This window comes from Scomber japonicus, chromosome 16 (genome assembly GCF_027409825.1).
Source record: "Scomber japonicus isolate fScoJap1 chromosome 16, fScoJap1.pri, whole genome shotgun sequence".
NCBI classification, from domain to species: domain Eukaryota; kingdom Metazoa; phylum Chordata; class Actinopteri; order Scombriformes; family Scombridae; genus Scomber; species Scomber japonicus.
Window position 1 is genome coordinate 6,045,289 of NC_070593.1, and position 16,171 is coordinate 6,061,459.

At 41.4% G+C, this 16,171-nt stretch overlaps 1 protein-coding gene across 2 annotated transcripts in view; it reads left to right on the forward strand.

Moving 5' to 3' along the window:
• Nucleotides 1-16,171, forward strand: part of atrn (attractin) — a 154,234-nt gene that overhangs the window by 46,774 nt on the left and 91,289 nt on the right. For both annotated transcript variants that reach the window (XM_053336353.1, XM_053336354.1), the window contains exons 12-18: nt 1,760-1,983; nt 6,443-6,564; nt 7,745-7,883; nt 8,086-8,267; nt 11,144-11,363; nt 12,243-12,428; nt 14,606-14,851. In XM_053336353.1, coding sequence (XP_053192328.1) covers nt 1,760-1,983; nt 6,443-6,564; nt 7,745-7,883; nt 8,086-8,267; nt 11,144-11,363; nt 12,243-12,428; nt 14,606-14,851 — 1,319 coding nt within the window. The remainder of the gene's footprint in view (nt 1-1,759; nt 1,984-6,442; nt 6,565-7,744; nt 7,884-8,085; nt 8,268-11,143; nt 11,364-12,242; nt 12,429-14,605; nt 14,852-16,171) is intronic.

Genomic DNA, 16,171 nt, shown 5'->3' on the forward strand with positions numbered 1-16,171 from the left:
AAAAAAACAACAACCTAAAACCATGTTACCTTGGAAAAGATTCCTTTGTGCATTGATACATGACATCTTATTAGTCTGCGATATGAATAGATTTAGATGGGGATGGTGTCGCAACTAGAAGGGATGACTCATCTGTAAGTATTATCTGCAACGCCAGCAGAGCAAGACACCACGATCCATATTAAATTATACATCCTGTTGTAGAGAACGCATCAAATATTAACATGAATCACCGGCCCCCCCGTTTGAGTCAATCCTCACTAATGACTCCTGTTCCTTAGGAGTAATTAAGAGTTTGTTCTGACAGTCTGTTTAGTCAAAGTCTGATTTTAATTTATTGAACATGTATTGCACATACATAAAGTCAAATTGGGTCCCATGTTTGCTGCAACAGGATGATTTAAAACCACAGCGAGACTCATGAGCAAAATGATTAAATGTATTATAGGGAGAGAAAAAAAAGTAGTCTCACAATTACACGAGTCTGTAAGAATTCACTCTGAGAAGTTTTTCTAAGGATTAAGACGATGACGTGAGTAAGGTGGACTCTCCAAGGTCAGGTTTGAGTGTGAATGTTAAAGAGAAAAAACTAGCATGGCAAGTAGACATGCAGTAGACCTTCATTTATTCATTCCTGAATAAAGTCAAAGAAGTAAGAGAGACATGATGAAACCACATTGAAGCCTCTCTTTCCATTGGCTTAAACAGGATGGTTGTACTTTTTCGTTTTTTCTTTAAAAGCACTCCACAGTCTGAGGTTTTTGTGCCTGTATCTACCCGCACTCAACCTTTAAGATCCTCCAACAAAACACTGGTTCATCAGGTCATTTATTTCTCTCCATTTACTCATTTATTCTACTTGGTCATGCTCTTCTGCAGCTGCTCCTTTCATGTGTCTTAAGTGGTCAGGTCTATAAGGAATATGAAAACTGCTGGTTGTGATCATCCAGAGTGCCGATCATTTTATATTTTGTAAAGAGAAGATGATTAGATGATTATAGATTACCAATTAAACTGAGTGGTGGTGGGGGGGGGGGGTGTTGTGTAATTTAGGTGAACTTTTTTAAAATCCATTCACTGTTTTGTCTGTCTACTTCTTCTTCTCCACAACGACTCCCATCTTTCAAATAAGAAAGAAAATACTCCCTCCTCCTCATCTGCTGCCTCATAATCTGTTCGCTCAGCAGGATGTCCAGAATGAGCAGTTTGAAGTGTGCCCTCTGTGATCCAAGGGGACTTTTTGATCAGACTGGTGCAAATTATCCATCCACCATGCCCAACTGCCTCTGCATACACACACACACACATGCACACACACACACATGCATACACACTCTAACACCAGCAGCTGTACAGAGGCCAGTGGAGAAAGATGTTCAGAAATTCTCTGGACCCAGCATCCAAACACACACACATGCACACACACACACACACACGCACACACACGCACACACATATACACACACACTCTCTCAGCAGGGGGCCTCTGAGGTCTATCCACAGAGGAAGGGATCACTTGTAGGGGATTTAACAGACTTGTGAGGCAGGTTGAAGCCCAAAGAAGATGTAGAGAACTCAGGCTAAGCTCCTTTGGCTCTCACCGTGCCGAAAGGGTCAAAATTTGGAAAGAGTACGAGGAAGAAATCTGCTTATTTAACTACCTCAATACCTCAATACCTCAATCCAAAACCTTCTATCACAGCCTTTTCCCTTCTTTCTGTGCTGGCTTTAACATCCTCTCTCCTCTTTTGTCTCACAGTGCGATGTATGTGTTCGGTGGATTCAACAGCCTGCTGCTCAGTGACGTCCTCATGTACACCTCGCCCAGCTGTCTGGCCTTCACCAGCCAGGCGTCATGCAACCAGGCTTGGCCCGGGATCCACTGTGTCTGGAACAGCACCCAGGGGACTTGCCTGCCCTGGGAGAGCAACGCTGTCTCACCGGAACAGCAGCAGCTTCCAGCTTCCTGTAACACAAGATCATGTAGGTGACGCCTCCATCGCACACACTGAAATCTCGCACTGGTGAACATCTGCTGTGTGAAACTAATCCAAGATTTCAGAACCCCGCTGTTTTTTTTTCCTCGAGTGTCTGCAGAACTCATTTGCATTCACAACGCTGATGTCCAATGAGATGCATAGGCTGTCAGATACAGCTTGTTTGTCACGGACTGCCAACGCAGTCTTAAACATCAGAGAGTGAAAACGGCAAAAGAAAAAGTGTCACCAGTGTGTGTGTGTGTGTGTGTGTGTGTGTGTGTGTGTGTGTGTGTGTGTGTGTGTGTGTGTGTGTGTATGTGTGTCTCTATGTGTGTGTGTGTGGTTTTGAAATGGAGAAAATGTAGAAAATGATGCAAACTGATCAGATGCCGTCATTTCTGCATGACCACATATGACCTGTCCAAAACAGAGTAATGTTCCTCAGGTCCAAGTCCCCATCTGTTTAATTCCACATCTAACACTTGTAACTCTTTCTATCAGACTCGGACCAGACGGTGACACTTTTCAACATCCCTGTGATGATCACTTATAGATGCCCTCTGAGATTCGTAGTCAAACAATCTGGTGCATGTCCGAGGAACCTCATTACTGTTAATGTTCAGCTTCGAAATGGCCCGGAGCCAGCTCTTTCAACTCTTTCCGCTCTAAAGTCGACTACTCGTGGATCTTCTTCTCTCGTCGCTACAGACGGTCTTTTAAATTATTGAAGTGATCCACAGGTTTTTAAAACTAGAGGTGGTGTTGGTTTATTACATCTAAATAGACTTGAATTACTTAGTCATAACAAACATGATAATTTAAATATTCCATTATCTCAAACTCATCCAGATATCAGGATTTTTCTTTTTTTAATTCGGAAAATGATCTGGGAATAATAATCCATTAATATTAATTGGTGTCTACAGACCTCCTTCTGCTCCTTCAGAAGCTCTAGAAAAATTGAGTGAATTGATTGCACCATTGATGGATCATGAGGTGATTACGCTTGGTGATCTCAATTAAGACTTGTTTACCTTGGTTTATAATCATTTTAAAGAAAGGTTTGCAATCCCAATTTTACACACTTGAGTTCACATCCCACTCGCCCCCAACCTGAAGGATTCCTCCTCGTCAAGAACATTACCCAATTGTTTGCATAAGAAATATGAAACTAATTCCTATATAATAGTCAGAAGGAAGATGACCAGACCTTTCTACGTGACATTTTCTCCAGTCCAGTCACTGACAGTCTCAAAATGCCTTATCCTGAACTAGCTTGAAGTTATTTTACCACATTTAACCCTGTTTTAGATAAGCATGCACTTTTTTTTTTAATAGAGAGAAGAACAAAATGTAGGTCTGTTGCTGGTTTCACTGCTGAGCGTTCTACCTCATTTATTCCAGAAACAAGGATTGGACTCTGGCTAGGTGCACCAGAGCCCCTTATCATCAGCTTACCTTTAGATAGTTGAGGAATAAGTGCATTGCTACTGTCAGAAAAGCCAAAACTGACTGTTATCGGCACTCTTTTATATAATTCCTAATAGTCAAACAGTTCAAGCACTCCTCTTCTTGCTTGTGTTGTTGTTATTTCTACTACTTCTTTAATTATTGAGCAACATTATATTACAAAAAACACATTTATTGAAGGCTTTTAACACAGTTGGCCATTTTCTCTTTTTCTTCTTTGGGTTTTGACACTTTGACGGTGCCTCTGCTTTTTAACCCTCCTGTTGTCCTCGAAGGAAGTGAGGAAGGAAGGAAGGAATGAAGGAAAAGAGGAAGGGAGGAAGGAGGGAAGGAAAGAAGGAGGGAGGGAGGAGGGAAGGAAAGAAGGAGGAAGGAAGGAAGGAGGGAAGGAAAGAAGGAGGGAGGGAGGAAGGAAGGAAAGGAGGGAGGAAAGGAAAGAAGGAAGGAAGGATGGAGGGAGAAAGGAAAAGAGGAAGGAAGGAAGGACAGATTGAGGGAGGAACGACAGAAGGAAGGAGCGAAAGAGAGATGGAAGGAAGGAAAGAAGGAAGAGTCAAAACAGACAGGGTCAATTTGACCCGGGAGGACGACAGGAAGGTTAAATGATCTTTCTTATAGGTTGTAGTTTATCATGATAGATGATATTCAGTCCTCTTTTCTCCCTTTTTTACAAAGGAAGTCCCCCATGGTACCGTCCTTGAACAATGTCCTCTTCATCTGTCCTCTTCAACCTAACGTTCATCTATATGCAGACGACACTATCTTTTTTATTCTAGCACAGATACTATTCATGCTGCCACTTGAAATCTACAGATATCATTTCCTCCTCCCTTCAGAAACACCTTCAGAATTTGAAACTGGTCTTAAACTGTTAAAAAAGACATAATGGATGTTGTTTTTCAAATGCAAGGGATATTGACTGTGGTAGTTTTGAAATGTGTTTTGTTAATAACACCAAAATAGACAAAGTGCAATACTATAAATGTCTAGGCATGAAAAGCTTTACTTTTAAAGTCCATATTGACATGTTGTTATTAAAGCTTAGATTGATATTGGGCTTTCTTTTTAGAAATAAATCTGTTTTTCTATTTTACAAGACAAATAATTGCCGAAGCAGTTTTCCTGTCCGATTTGGACTATGTGGATGTTATTTATGGGCCAGGTTGCCACTTCCACTCTCGATCCTTTTTTTTTTTTATGTAGTATATCAATTCATATTAAGATTCGTCACTGCAGATCATTATGGTACACACACCATTGTCTAATACATCAGAAAACTTGCCTGCCTGCTCAATTAGTGAGAAGGAATAAACTTCTCCCATCTCTCAGCCCTGCTTTCTGGGAATGTCGGTAGCTCACTTCATGAACAGACATGTCTCACCTTGCAAATACCAACAATTCATACATAGTGAGGAAGATATGCTTTCTTTTAGTGTAGCATACAAACTTAGAATATGCTTTAAAAAACTTTGTTCACCTCATTAACCTTGGTGTCGTCCTCCCGGGTCAAATTGACCCTGTCTGTTTTGACCCTTCCTTCCTTCCTTCCTTCCTTCCTTCCTTCCTTCCTTCCTTCCTTTCTTTCCTATCCTTCTTCCTCCCTTCCTTCTTTCCTCTGTCCTTCTTTCCTTCTTTCCTCCCTTCCTCTTTCCCTTTCTGCCTCCCTCCCTCCTACCTTCCTTCCTTCTTTCCCCCTCTTTCCTTCCTTCTTCTTTCCCTCCCTTCCTTCTTTCCTCTGTCCTTCTTTCCTCCCTTCCCCTTTCCCTTTCTGCCTCCCTCCCTCCTTCCTTCTTTCCTCCCTCCCTCCTACCTTCCTTCCTTCTTTCCTTTCCTTTCCTTTCCCTTCCTTTCCTTTCCTTTCCTCCCTCCCTCCTTTCCTTCCTTCCTCCCTCCCTTCCTTCCTTGACTCGAGGACAACAGGAGGGTTAATAATGTTAAGTCTATTCTAAGGTTTAATTGCTACTTTTATTGATTGTAATCTTCATTTATAGAGCACTTTTCAAAACAGTGTTAGAAAGTGCTTTATAAGGCAGCAGAAAGATTGAGCCCTCCTCTTCCTCCTCTTCTTTTCCGCCATTTCCTTGCAGTTAATTCCTCCCAGTGTCACCAGAGTAAAGAGTTAAGATACTAAAAAGATGAATTAAAAGTTAAAACATGGCTGTATCTGCAGGTGAAGTCCAGTTTTCGCAGCTGTGGAGGGTCCGTGTGTCACCCCCCCACTGTAGTAGGCCATGTGGGAGTGTGCATGTGCATGTTCACGTGTGGTTGTATCCCTTTAAACACATATCACTACAAGTTATTATTTTTTTCCTTCAAAATGACAGCGTGTCCCAGTTCTCGGGGTGCACCGCCATGTGTATGCGTGTAGGTGTGTCAGGTTGGACAGGAAGCGGTAATCATCAGGGACATTTCAGCCCTCTGTCTCCTTCCCGCAGAGAATGCTCTTCTGTTTGCTGTTTGCTATTTGTCACAAAAAATCCTGCGTTTCCCCCCAACATGGCCAGTCTCATTTTCTGGTGTGGATGTCTGCAGAAGTGCTGGCAGATGGAAACTACACTCTGGAATATCTTTTTAGGCACATTTAATACCAGAGAGGCCCTTTGCCCTGCTGCTGTCTGGCAGTCACTCTGCCACAGTTTCCCCAGAAGGAGGCTCATGTCCAGAAAGTGTTGACTGATCTCTGGTTTATGACAGAATCTCAATGGGTGAAATTGCTGTGAAGAAATAAAACGAGAACTAAATAAATCGAAATAAGATGAATAAATTCTGGGTCAAAATATATTCCATTACCAACTAAGAACAGCCACTTGCATTAATCGTTTGATAGTTTTCATCGTTAATGGATTAAAAAAAACTAAAGGAGGCTCATCTTTACCAGACAAGGCATCTACAAACTGCACACTGAACTATCATTTATGTCTTTTAATGCTTTAAAATTACAGATGGATTTCAACCTGTTTACATACTGTACCATCTTTCTCCATCCTTTGCAGATTCTGATAGCGACAGGTGTGACCAGTATACAGATTGCTACAGCTGCACCGCCAACACCAACGGCTGCCAGTGGTGTTCAAGCCTTTGTGTTTCTCTGGGAAGCAACTGTACCTCTGCCACGGTAAGAACAACTGACACCGCTGACCCTGCAGAGAGAGAATAATGAGACATCACATGTAACCGCTTGAAAATTTCTGACATCTTACAGTTGCCTGTGTCTTGTTTCTGAGAAATTATGTAGCTCTCTCCAAAATTGATTTTAATTTAATTTAATACAGTTCCAGTCTCCAGGAGTGTACACACGGTGGCTGGTTCTCCTTTAAAGGGCTCTGTTGCTGACGAGTGCATCAGACCAATTTGTTTGTTGATTACTTAATTATGGCTTCCACAGTAGTGGCTGAGGAGCCCATATTGAAATTGGGCTTGCAGGATGTGTGCTAACATGTGGCTGCTGAACTCAAAATCTGATGGCCTGATGGGACAAAGTTGCCAAAGCCAAATGAAGAAAACGAGAAAACAACTGTTGCCAATTCTGTAGCAAGAACTCTAGGATTGCAAAATCAAAAACAAACCATACAGAGAAAAGCATCCTGTGGCAGGTAGCTCTGTGCTCGACTGTGAGGGAATGGAGAGCCACAGTTTTCACAACACGCCCCAGGTGGAGCCTTCGTTGGTGACCCGAAAACATCCCTGTCATCACCAGTGCCTGCACTGTCATCATGAGTGTACTGTTTCCAGTCCAGCCTGACAGATGAGGCACACAAGGCAGCTGCACTGTCTGCTCAGTCCCTCAATGGTACTTCTCTCCTGATGGCAAACTAAGCTGAGCGGGAGGAGGAGATGACGGCTTCGCTTGACTCCACTTTATGAGATGAGGCATGCATCATCACCAACTGCCTCCACGTGCACAAGGTGATGATCCAGTAGCAAGGCAGAGCCGTGGGGTTGAGAGCCTGTTTGCTGAATCTCAACACCCTGTTGACCAAACTGGATAAGGAGGACCTCCTCGACACCCGACTCTTTCGTACAGTTGTCACGTCAGTGCAGAAGAGGTGTGAGGAGGGAAAGAGAGAGAATGAAGGGCATCCTTTGTCACCCCTCTGGCCCATTGCCTATCAATTCGCCCTGGCTGCCAAACCTCAAGTAGCCCCTCTGCACCCTCTGAACGTTGACTCTGAAAGGCCTGTGGCACAAAAAGTCTGTCCCTCAAACCACAAGCTGTCCACAAGCATGAAATATAGTCATTTTGTTATATTTGAGCCTAAAGAGTCAACACCTGTTGTTATCTGCTTTCTTCCCAGGGGGCCATAGCTGAGTATGATGTTTGTCCTAAGGACAACCCCTCTTATGTGTGCAACAAGAAAACCAGCTGCAAGAGCTGTGCTGTGGACCAGAACTGCCAGTGGGAACCTCGCAACCAGGATTGCATCTCACTACCAGGTGAGTGCCTTGTTATCAACTCAATTTTATTATTAAGTGACAGAAAAATCAAATCAAAACAAAACAAAAAACTATTTTCTGTTAAAAGCATAAAACAAAAATGGAAACAAACTTTTACCGATACTGTAGATTTCATTAATCAGCTTTTTTGTAGGTGGAGGACCCGCTGTAGTACCAGCTTCATTTGTTCTTTGTATTCCAGAGAATGTGTGCGGTGAAAGCTGGCATCTGGTGGGCAACTCCTGTCTGAAGTTCATCACAGCGAAGGACTCGTACGACAACGCTAAGCTAGCCTGCAGGAGCCACAACGCTGTCCTGGCCTCACTCACCACGCAGAAGAAGGTGGACTTTGTCCTGAAGGAGCTGCAGATAATGAGTGTGGTGGTAAGACCTGAGCATTAATTCGATGAAACAGATTAGACGAAACTTTAATATTCTCTTAGGGGAAATTCAGCCGTCACACAAGCAGCCGATACAGTTTTGGAAAGACTGAAGATACAGTGTGGTGAAGATAAAATGGAAAATTACAGCAAGAAGATTATATCAACTAAGATTGAAGAATAATCTTCTTTGACAGATATTCATTTTTGAACAGAGATGCATGTGTGATTATGTCGCTAGTAACTTTACAGATGAGACAAAAAACAGAAGAAGGCTCAAAAACTGACTGATTTAAGAATGAAAACTACAAATGTGACCCAGAACTTTGGTCCTTGTTGTGCACTTGTCTTTATATTTCATTGTCAGTCTTTGACCCACTACAAATAAATCTCTTTGTGGCACTGACCACCTTTTTATCACCAGGCAAAGTATCCAAGAAGATACTTTGCCTGTGATTTGTGGACCAGTGAGCCTGAAACAAATCTCCTCTTAACAGAATCTTTCCTGAGAGCTCAGACATCTCTTACTCGCTCCATTAGAGCATACATAGAGAAATCTATCCCAACAATCGACTAACTATTGCAAGCTGCTGTTTACACCATCAGATGCAGGTCACTGCTACAGATACGTGTGAAGGACAGCAGATGTACAAAATTATGTTGGCTATTAACTTCAAATAGAAATAACATACAGAATACAGAAAAGGTATTTATATAAAGACATACTGACTTACTGTAGGAGTCCTGAAGGATTTGTTGGGCTTGTATTGTTAATAAAAGAAGTCCAGTATTAAGCTTATAATCTCATTTTCATTGAAATAAATGTCTGTTAAGTCACTATTACCGAAAGAAGTAACACACTCTAATGTATTATAATGGTGATTTTCCCTCCATGCATTCAAATCACAAGCTGCACAGTCAGTGATGCATTTCCCATCACCTAGTAGTTGATGCACTAGAAACACCACAGACTCGCTCTTCAGTTTGCATGTGCTAGCCTGACGTCATACAGTGATTTAGGCTGGAGCCATAGCGACGGTTACATGGCTCCACTCTGTCAATCTCTGTCGTGGATGTATAAATAGCTGCAGGTCTTCTGTGTGTCTGGCTCAGCTGAGCTTTTGGCCGAGTGGTCAGCAGCACAGTCGTCTGAGGTCTGGGAGATTGGGGTTACACATCCAGTGGAAAAACCCTGCTTTGCATAATAGTTTGTTGAATAAAAAAACAGAATTGTTGTACCGATTTCCACCTTTTTGCACATTTCCATGCAAATATAAAAGATAAACTGATAAAGATAAAGATAGTTTGGATCTCTGGGAATGAGGTCCAAGTGAGGTCTAAAAACATACCTGCAATTACCTCTTAAAGCCATATGGTGCTGCTAAAGAGAACTATACGTGGATCTTCAAGATTGCCACTAGAGTCTTGTATTTCACTACACACTGAGTATGAGTCCTGCTTCAAAAGTTACATATAAAATAAATCCTCTGTGTTGGACTTAATTGAAACAGCCTTAATTGAGCTTTGAGTTGAGGTTTTAGACCATTAGACAAAAACAAGATATTTGAAATGTTATCTTTGGTCATATAATTGACATTTTTCATTTTTTCAATAAATCAGTAAGTTACTCCAGATTAGTCGCAGCTCTAAAAGTGTTTAGGAAGCTCCCGACAATTTCCTGTGCTGAAGTAGGCTCACATTTCCTGAATCAATCAACAATGTTGTAATAAAACCCTGTGCTTTCGAATCACCATTATTGGCCTAAAAGCAGCTAAATCTGACTAAATATTTGAGTGTGTGTCTACAGTTGAATTCACTAAAGGGTATTACATAACCAAAATGTACCAAAAGCATTTTGAAGAGCTCTAACAGCTCTAATGACCCACTCAGCACTTAAATGAGACACAGTGTCATCTACAGCTGCAGTCCTCCTTTAGTTTTTGTATAGATCACCCAGCAGGCACAAACACTGCTCTCTGAGGCTACCAATGCAAAAAATGTAAACTACTGATGGTCCATGAGCCACCAATTGCTTTATGTAACACTGGAGCTTTTAAATAAGAGAGAAAAATTGAGTCTAAATCTAAAATTAAGGATGGAATTGAGGCAAATTCTCCAGATATACCAATTTATTTATGTAGATCAGTTATTTGTAATCTTTGTGTGATATTAGCCTAACAAAGATACTCCAAAACACGCTTTCACAATTCCTCCTGGTGTGTTATATTGACAGTGTTTGTTCTGTTTAGCAGCTCCAGCTATTTCCAGACTGGCTCAATCAATCCAAGAAATGCAATTAAATCCCGATGGAACAGTAATTCGACCCACGTCTGTGCGAGATCAAGCTCCCTTTGTTTACTACTACTGCAACAGCATGGCGATTGATTAGAGATGGGATGGATAGCAGAGCCTCTTCAGTCAAATGAAGTAAAGCTGCTTGTTTTGCCACTCAGTCTGTCCGGTGAAATTGATGTCGGTACAGATGAAAAATGGTTCTGACGTGCTCTTTTTTTTTTTTTTTTTTGCCTACAGCCAGGGCAGAGTTGTGATTTATGATTTTTTTTTTAAAAAGGTGTCAGTCAAAATCTGTTTTTCACATTGATCTTCTTCAAATGTCAAATTAGTCTTTAGCTATGGAGTAACTGGCACTTCACTTGTGGCCCTTGGAAGTAAAAAGAAGCCCAACACCACCCACAATGATGAAGGATTTTGCTTTTGTTTAAATTACTGGATGGTTTCAAGGCTGAATTTTTGAAACTAAACTAAACCTTCTTTAAACTCCCCCGAGAGACTCAATAATTGAACCCCACAACCACAAACAGCTTCTGAATTAAAAAAAAAATCCTCCTTTTGACATTCGCTCTGATGTTGTATTTCCAGTACAAGGCGTCAGTGACACCCTGGGTGGGGCTCAGGAAAATCAACGTGTCGTACTGGTGCTGGGAGGACATGTCGCCCTTCACCAACACTACCCTGCAGTGGCTGCCTGGTGAGCCGAGCGACGCGGGGTTCTGCGGCTACTTGGCCGAGCCGGCACCCAGCGGACTGAAAGCCCAAACCTGCATCAGCCCGGTGAACGGCAGCCTCTGTGAACGGCCAGGTTGGTACACAAAGCTAAGTGGAAGTGCTACTATAGTCTAGATGTTATCCTTTATATTCATATAGGCTAATGCTGTCATTACTGGGGTTTTTTTTTTCTGTTAGGACTTAATGAGGCCTCCAAGATATGGGCTTAGTTGTCCTCCATTATGACTCACTACACAGGGGAATGAAGACAAATTATTATGCCCAGAGCTTTTTTTTGTTACTGAAGTCCCATGTCTGTCAGACCCTGTCATTAGGCTGATATTGTTTTCCAGCATTAGTCAGCTGCCTCTGACCCTTTTCACTTTGGTTAAATTTAAGGCCGCAATACAAATGCAACAATTAGCATCTGCCTTCAAACAGTGTTTTTTGCCATAAGCAGTGGGCAGTGAGGATTTTTACACACAATTAATTCTGCAAAATTGCAAAGTAAGCTAGAAGGAAAGCAGGGGATTAATGGATTTGTAAATGGATTTGCAGTTTATTTAAAAAAACCTGTAATCAAGACAATACCTCATGATTTCCCCAGGATTGCATCTGACTTCTGACTGTTTCACTTCTATCAGAAAGTTATTTGAAGATCGACTTTGTAACTTACTTTGATCAACAACACACTTTGTTTACCGTACTCCTGTTCAGCAGGGAGAGCACTACCAGAAGGGGTCTGACTCCCACTGAGACACACATGCTGAAAATCAATGTATTCATACTCAGAAGGGGCTTGTCAAGTCAATTTTACTTGTGTTGCACAATATCACAAATCACAAATTTGCATCAGGGGACTTTGCAATCTGTGCAGCAGTACGACAACGCCTGTCCTTAGATCCTCCCTTCCAATGAGGAAAAACTTCCCTAAATATAACTTGTTCATAACTTCTTGAAATCTTTTCCTCAGCCAATCACAGTGCCAAGCAGTGCCGGACGCCATGTGCCATGAGAACCATCTGCAGTGAATGCACCAGCAGCAGCTCCGAGTGCATGTGGTGCAGCAACATGAAGCAGTGCGTTGACTCCAACGCCTACGTGGCCTCCTTCCCCTTCGGACAGTGTATGGAGTGGTACACCATGAACACATGTCCACGTAAGATATCTTACCCCACTCTATTTTCTTCCATGTACAGTTTAATGTGCAGTTTTTAATAATCCTCGTGATTCTTGACAAAACAAATCACAACGGTGTACATGAGTTTATTGGGTTTAAAAGGTGGTAAAAGTTTGTTTGTTTAACCCTCCTTTTGTCCTCGAGTCAAGGAAGGAAGGAAAGGAGGGAGGAAAGAAGGAGGGAAGGGAGGGAGGAAAAGAGGGAGGAAGGAAAGAAGGGAGGAAAGGACAGATGGAAGGAAGGAAGAAAAAAGAAAAAAAGAAGAAACAGTAAGGAAGGAAGGAAGGAAGGGTGGAAAGAGAGAGGAAGGAAAGAAAGAGAAGGAGGGAGAGAGGAAGGAAGGAAGAAAAGGGGATGGAGGAAGGAAAGAAAGAGAGAAGGAGGGAGGGAGGAAGGACAGAAGGAAAGAAGGAACAGTCAAAACAGACGGGGTCAATTTGACCCAGGAGGACGACACAAAGGTTAATAAAGAGAAACATTACATCAGTTGTCTGAGACTTCACTCCAAATAACAAATGAACTATATACTATGAACTATAGATAATCAACTATATGAGATGATTTTTAAGATTACCAATTAAAACCCTGTTTGAAAACCTTTTAGTCTTTCACAACTCCAGCTCTGAATTCTCTTGATAATGCTTTGTTTAATGGTGCCATAATTATATATAATTTCTAATCGTTTCTCAGGCGGGGAAAAAAAAGAATATTATTCTAATTTATACAATATATAACCTTTATTTAATCAGGTTATCTCATTGAGATCAAGATCTCTTTTGCATGAGCAACCTGAGTATGGCTGAGAGAAAGACAAGATAATAGAGATTTTGTTCAGTTGGTACATTTATAATGAATTTAATCTGAATACTTAGAAGTGTAATTGAGTCTTTTAGTGAGTTCACAGCAGGTCAGCTGAAAGAGCAAAAAACTTGGCATTTGTCTGTGGGTAAGCATATCTGCATATAGAGAGTATGAATCAATATTTATTCATGACTGGAAGGATCTTTTCTTTTTTAAGGACATACATATTCCCCTTTAAATAACTATTAACATTATTTTGAGAAGACGTCAGAGAAATTAAACATCTATTGTGTTCATTTTTATAATCTACATTTTCTACAGTTGAGTTGAACATCATCGATAACATCATACTGCAGTTTAAAAACCATTGCCTTGCAGCTCTGGCATCGACATCTTTTGAGTCGAAACAAATTGATTTTAAATAAAAATGTTCACTTTTAAGCGTTGTATAAAATCCTCTGGTGCAATCCGAACACCGGTTACTCAGTTCTTGTTCAATTTAGTCCAAACAAATTGCCGTTGCTGCAGTCAAAAACACTTTAGAAAAACACTTTCCCCTCCGACACATGAAAATGTTGCAGCGTACTATTTAAACCTCTGATGAAGTCGCAGTGGTCACATGCAAAAAGCAGCATCCTCCCCGAGCAGGATTCATGAGGTGCAATCTATGTAAGGAGGGAAAACTCCCAACATGGAAATAAAAAGCATACATCTGAAGTCTTCTCACGTAATGTTTCAGTTTCAGTTAATATACTCAACCTCTCAAGCATACGCAGCCATCTTCATCACACAACATTTTAAATAAGTGTGTTTCTCCCGAGCAGAGCATCTTTTAAACGCTGGCTTCTTTAACTTTCATTAAGCCTACTTCAATTAACTGTGGGCCCCTCCAGTAGATGAGATGGTGATTAATAATCTGGTTTAATAGTTTATATATAACTTAGTCTGCAGCTGATGCTTTGTTTTTGTATGGCTGCAGAATAGAACAATTGTCATTTATTTAACCTGGCAGGTCAATTAAATATAAATTGTTGCTTATAGCCATTTGGAGAGAAACCCCTCGAGGGTGAAGAAGTTAGGAATTAAAATATAAGCAAATATCTATGTAGAACAGGTGGAGAGAACCAGCACAGAGCTAGATTAACTGTTGAGCCTTATCGAGCTGTTGTGGGTTATTAATTTAAACTTTTGGAAAGGCTGAACCTCACTTCCTAACATCCAGTAACATACCTGCTCTCAGCCATTGCTCACGGACTGGTGGAGCTGTCTTGATATAACAGTATTAATGGTAGTAGTGAATCATACAGTGTTTTTTTTTTTTTAACTGCTGTTGTTGTTGTGTGTTTTTGCCGCAGCGGAGAACTGCTCCGGTTACAGAACATGCGGTCAGTGTCTGGAACAGCCAGGCTGCGGCTGGTGCACCGACCCCAGTAACACAGGAAAAGGTCAGTGTATAGAGGGCTCGCACCGCGGGCCTTTCCAGACCTCCGTACCGGCCCCGTCCACCCTGCCTGGTCTGCCTGCCAGCCCCCAGCCGGCCCTCAACGCCAGCATGTGCCCCAGCGAGGCCAAGTACAACTGGTCCTTCATCCACTGTCCAGGTAGAGGAGAATTAGCTCTTACTTTTGTTGCAGGTAGTACTTTATTTTTCGAAATCTATTAGACTTTAACTGGAAATTTCATCAATTGCATACATTCTGATTGGTATACTTGTCATGGAGATTACTCCTCCATTGAATGAGGTCATGGTGATGTCATCATGGTTATGTCAGCTCGGGCATTGACACTACAATGGAAAGCTTTTGTTACAGACTGGGTGATGTGTGTTGAAAGCTATGTGGTTTTACCAAGCAGGGATTATCTTAAAAAAGAGACATAATTAAGTTGCATCTTTGGAAATATGGATCCAGTATTTTTTTGCTTGACCCATCTTGGGAGCTAAAAAGGCAGAATATCTCAGCCTGAGCTGCTTCGATTTTGACCATCTTTTAGTACAATACAAATCAATGGCGTACCCTTTTAAATATCTACTAGAATCTCTGCAATCATGTATTTTTCGAAAATATTTGTTAATGAAACTATTTAATGGGGATGCACTGATCCAATACTGATGTAATTCACTCATCAGATATCAGACATCAGACTTACGTTAACGATTCACGTATTGATCCAGACTTCATACTCTGATGTTTTGGCCGGCCGGGAGAAAAGCAGGAGATGAGAAAATCAGAGCTCATAGACGCTGGAGGCATCTGTGAGCTCGGTTTCTCTTTTCATTACCAAAGAACGAAAGAAAGACGTCAGCCTACGGCCTGGTTGCCAATACGGAGAATGTAAAAGCCGGTAGAAGCAGTGAGTGAGGCAAAGGGAAGGAGATACAGCTCAGGCATGCTGCACCCGTAGGACACGCTTCATAGGAAAGCATAGGGGTGACTGTGCACTATTAATTTGGCTCACCCCTATTAGTTAATACAGCAGGACTACTCCAGCTTGTTTCATATGAACTTTTGATGCAGGAGGAGACTGAGACAGATAAGGCTGATTTGTTTCCACCCTCTGTATTCACCAGTTGGAGACACAGAGACTGGAGACCGTCCACGTGCTGCAGTCAAAGCTAAAACAGGAATGTTCTTAGCTGGATTGGACACTTGACTTTTTTTTTTTTTTTTTTAACATTGAGACATTTTATTTCCTTTTTAGTGAAGCTTTATTTCCTCTAAGAGACTTATATACTCTTAACCTCTGTTCTTAACTTGTGTTTCAGCTTACACTAAATTAATTAGTTTTTAACCTCAGCTGCTGTTTTGCATTCTGTTTTGGGTCAGCACAACTCCCCAGTAGAAATGATTTGATTTTTTTCTTTAAAGTCACATCCTCCCCTGTGGCAAATTTGAGCTTTGGAACACATTTAAATTTAATGC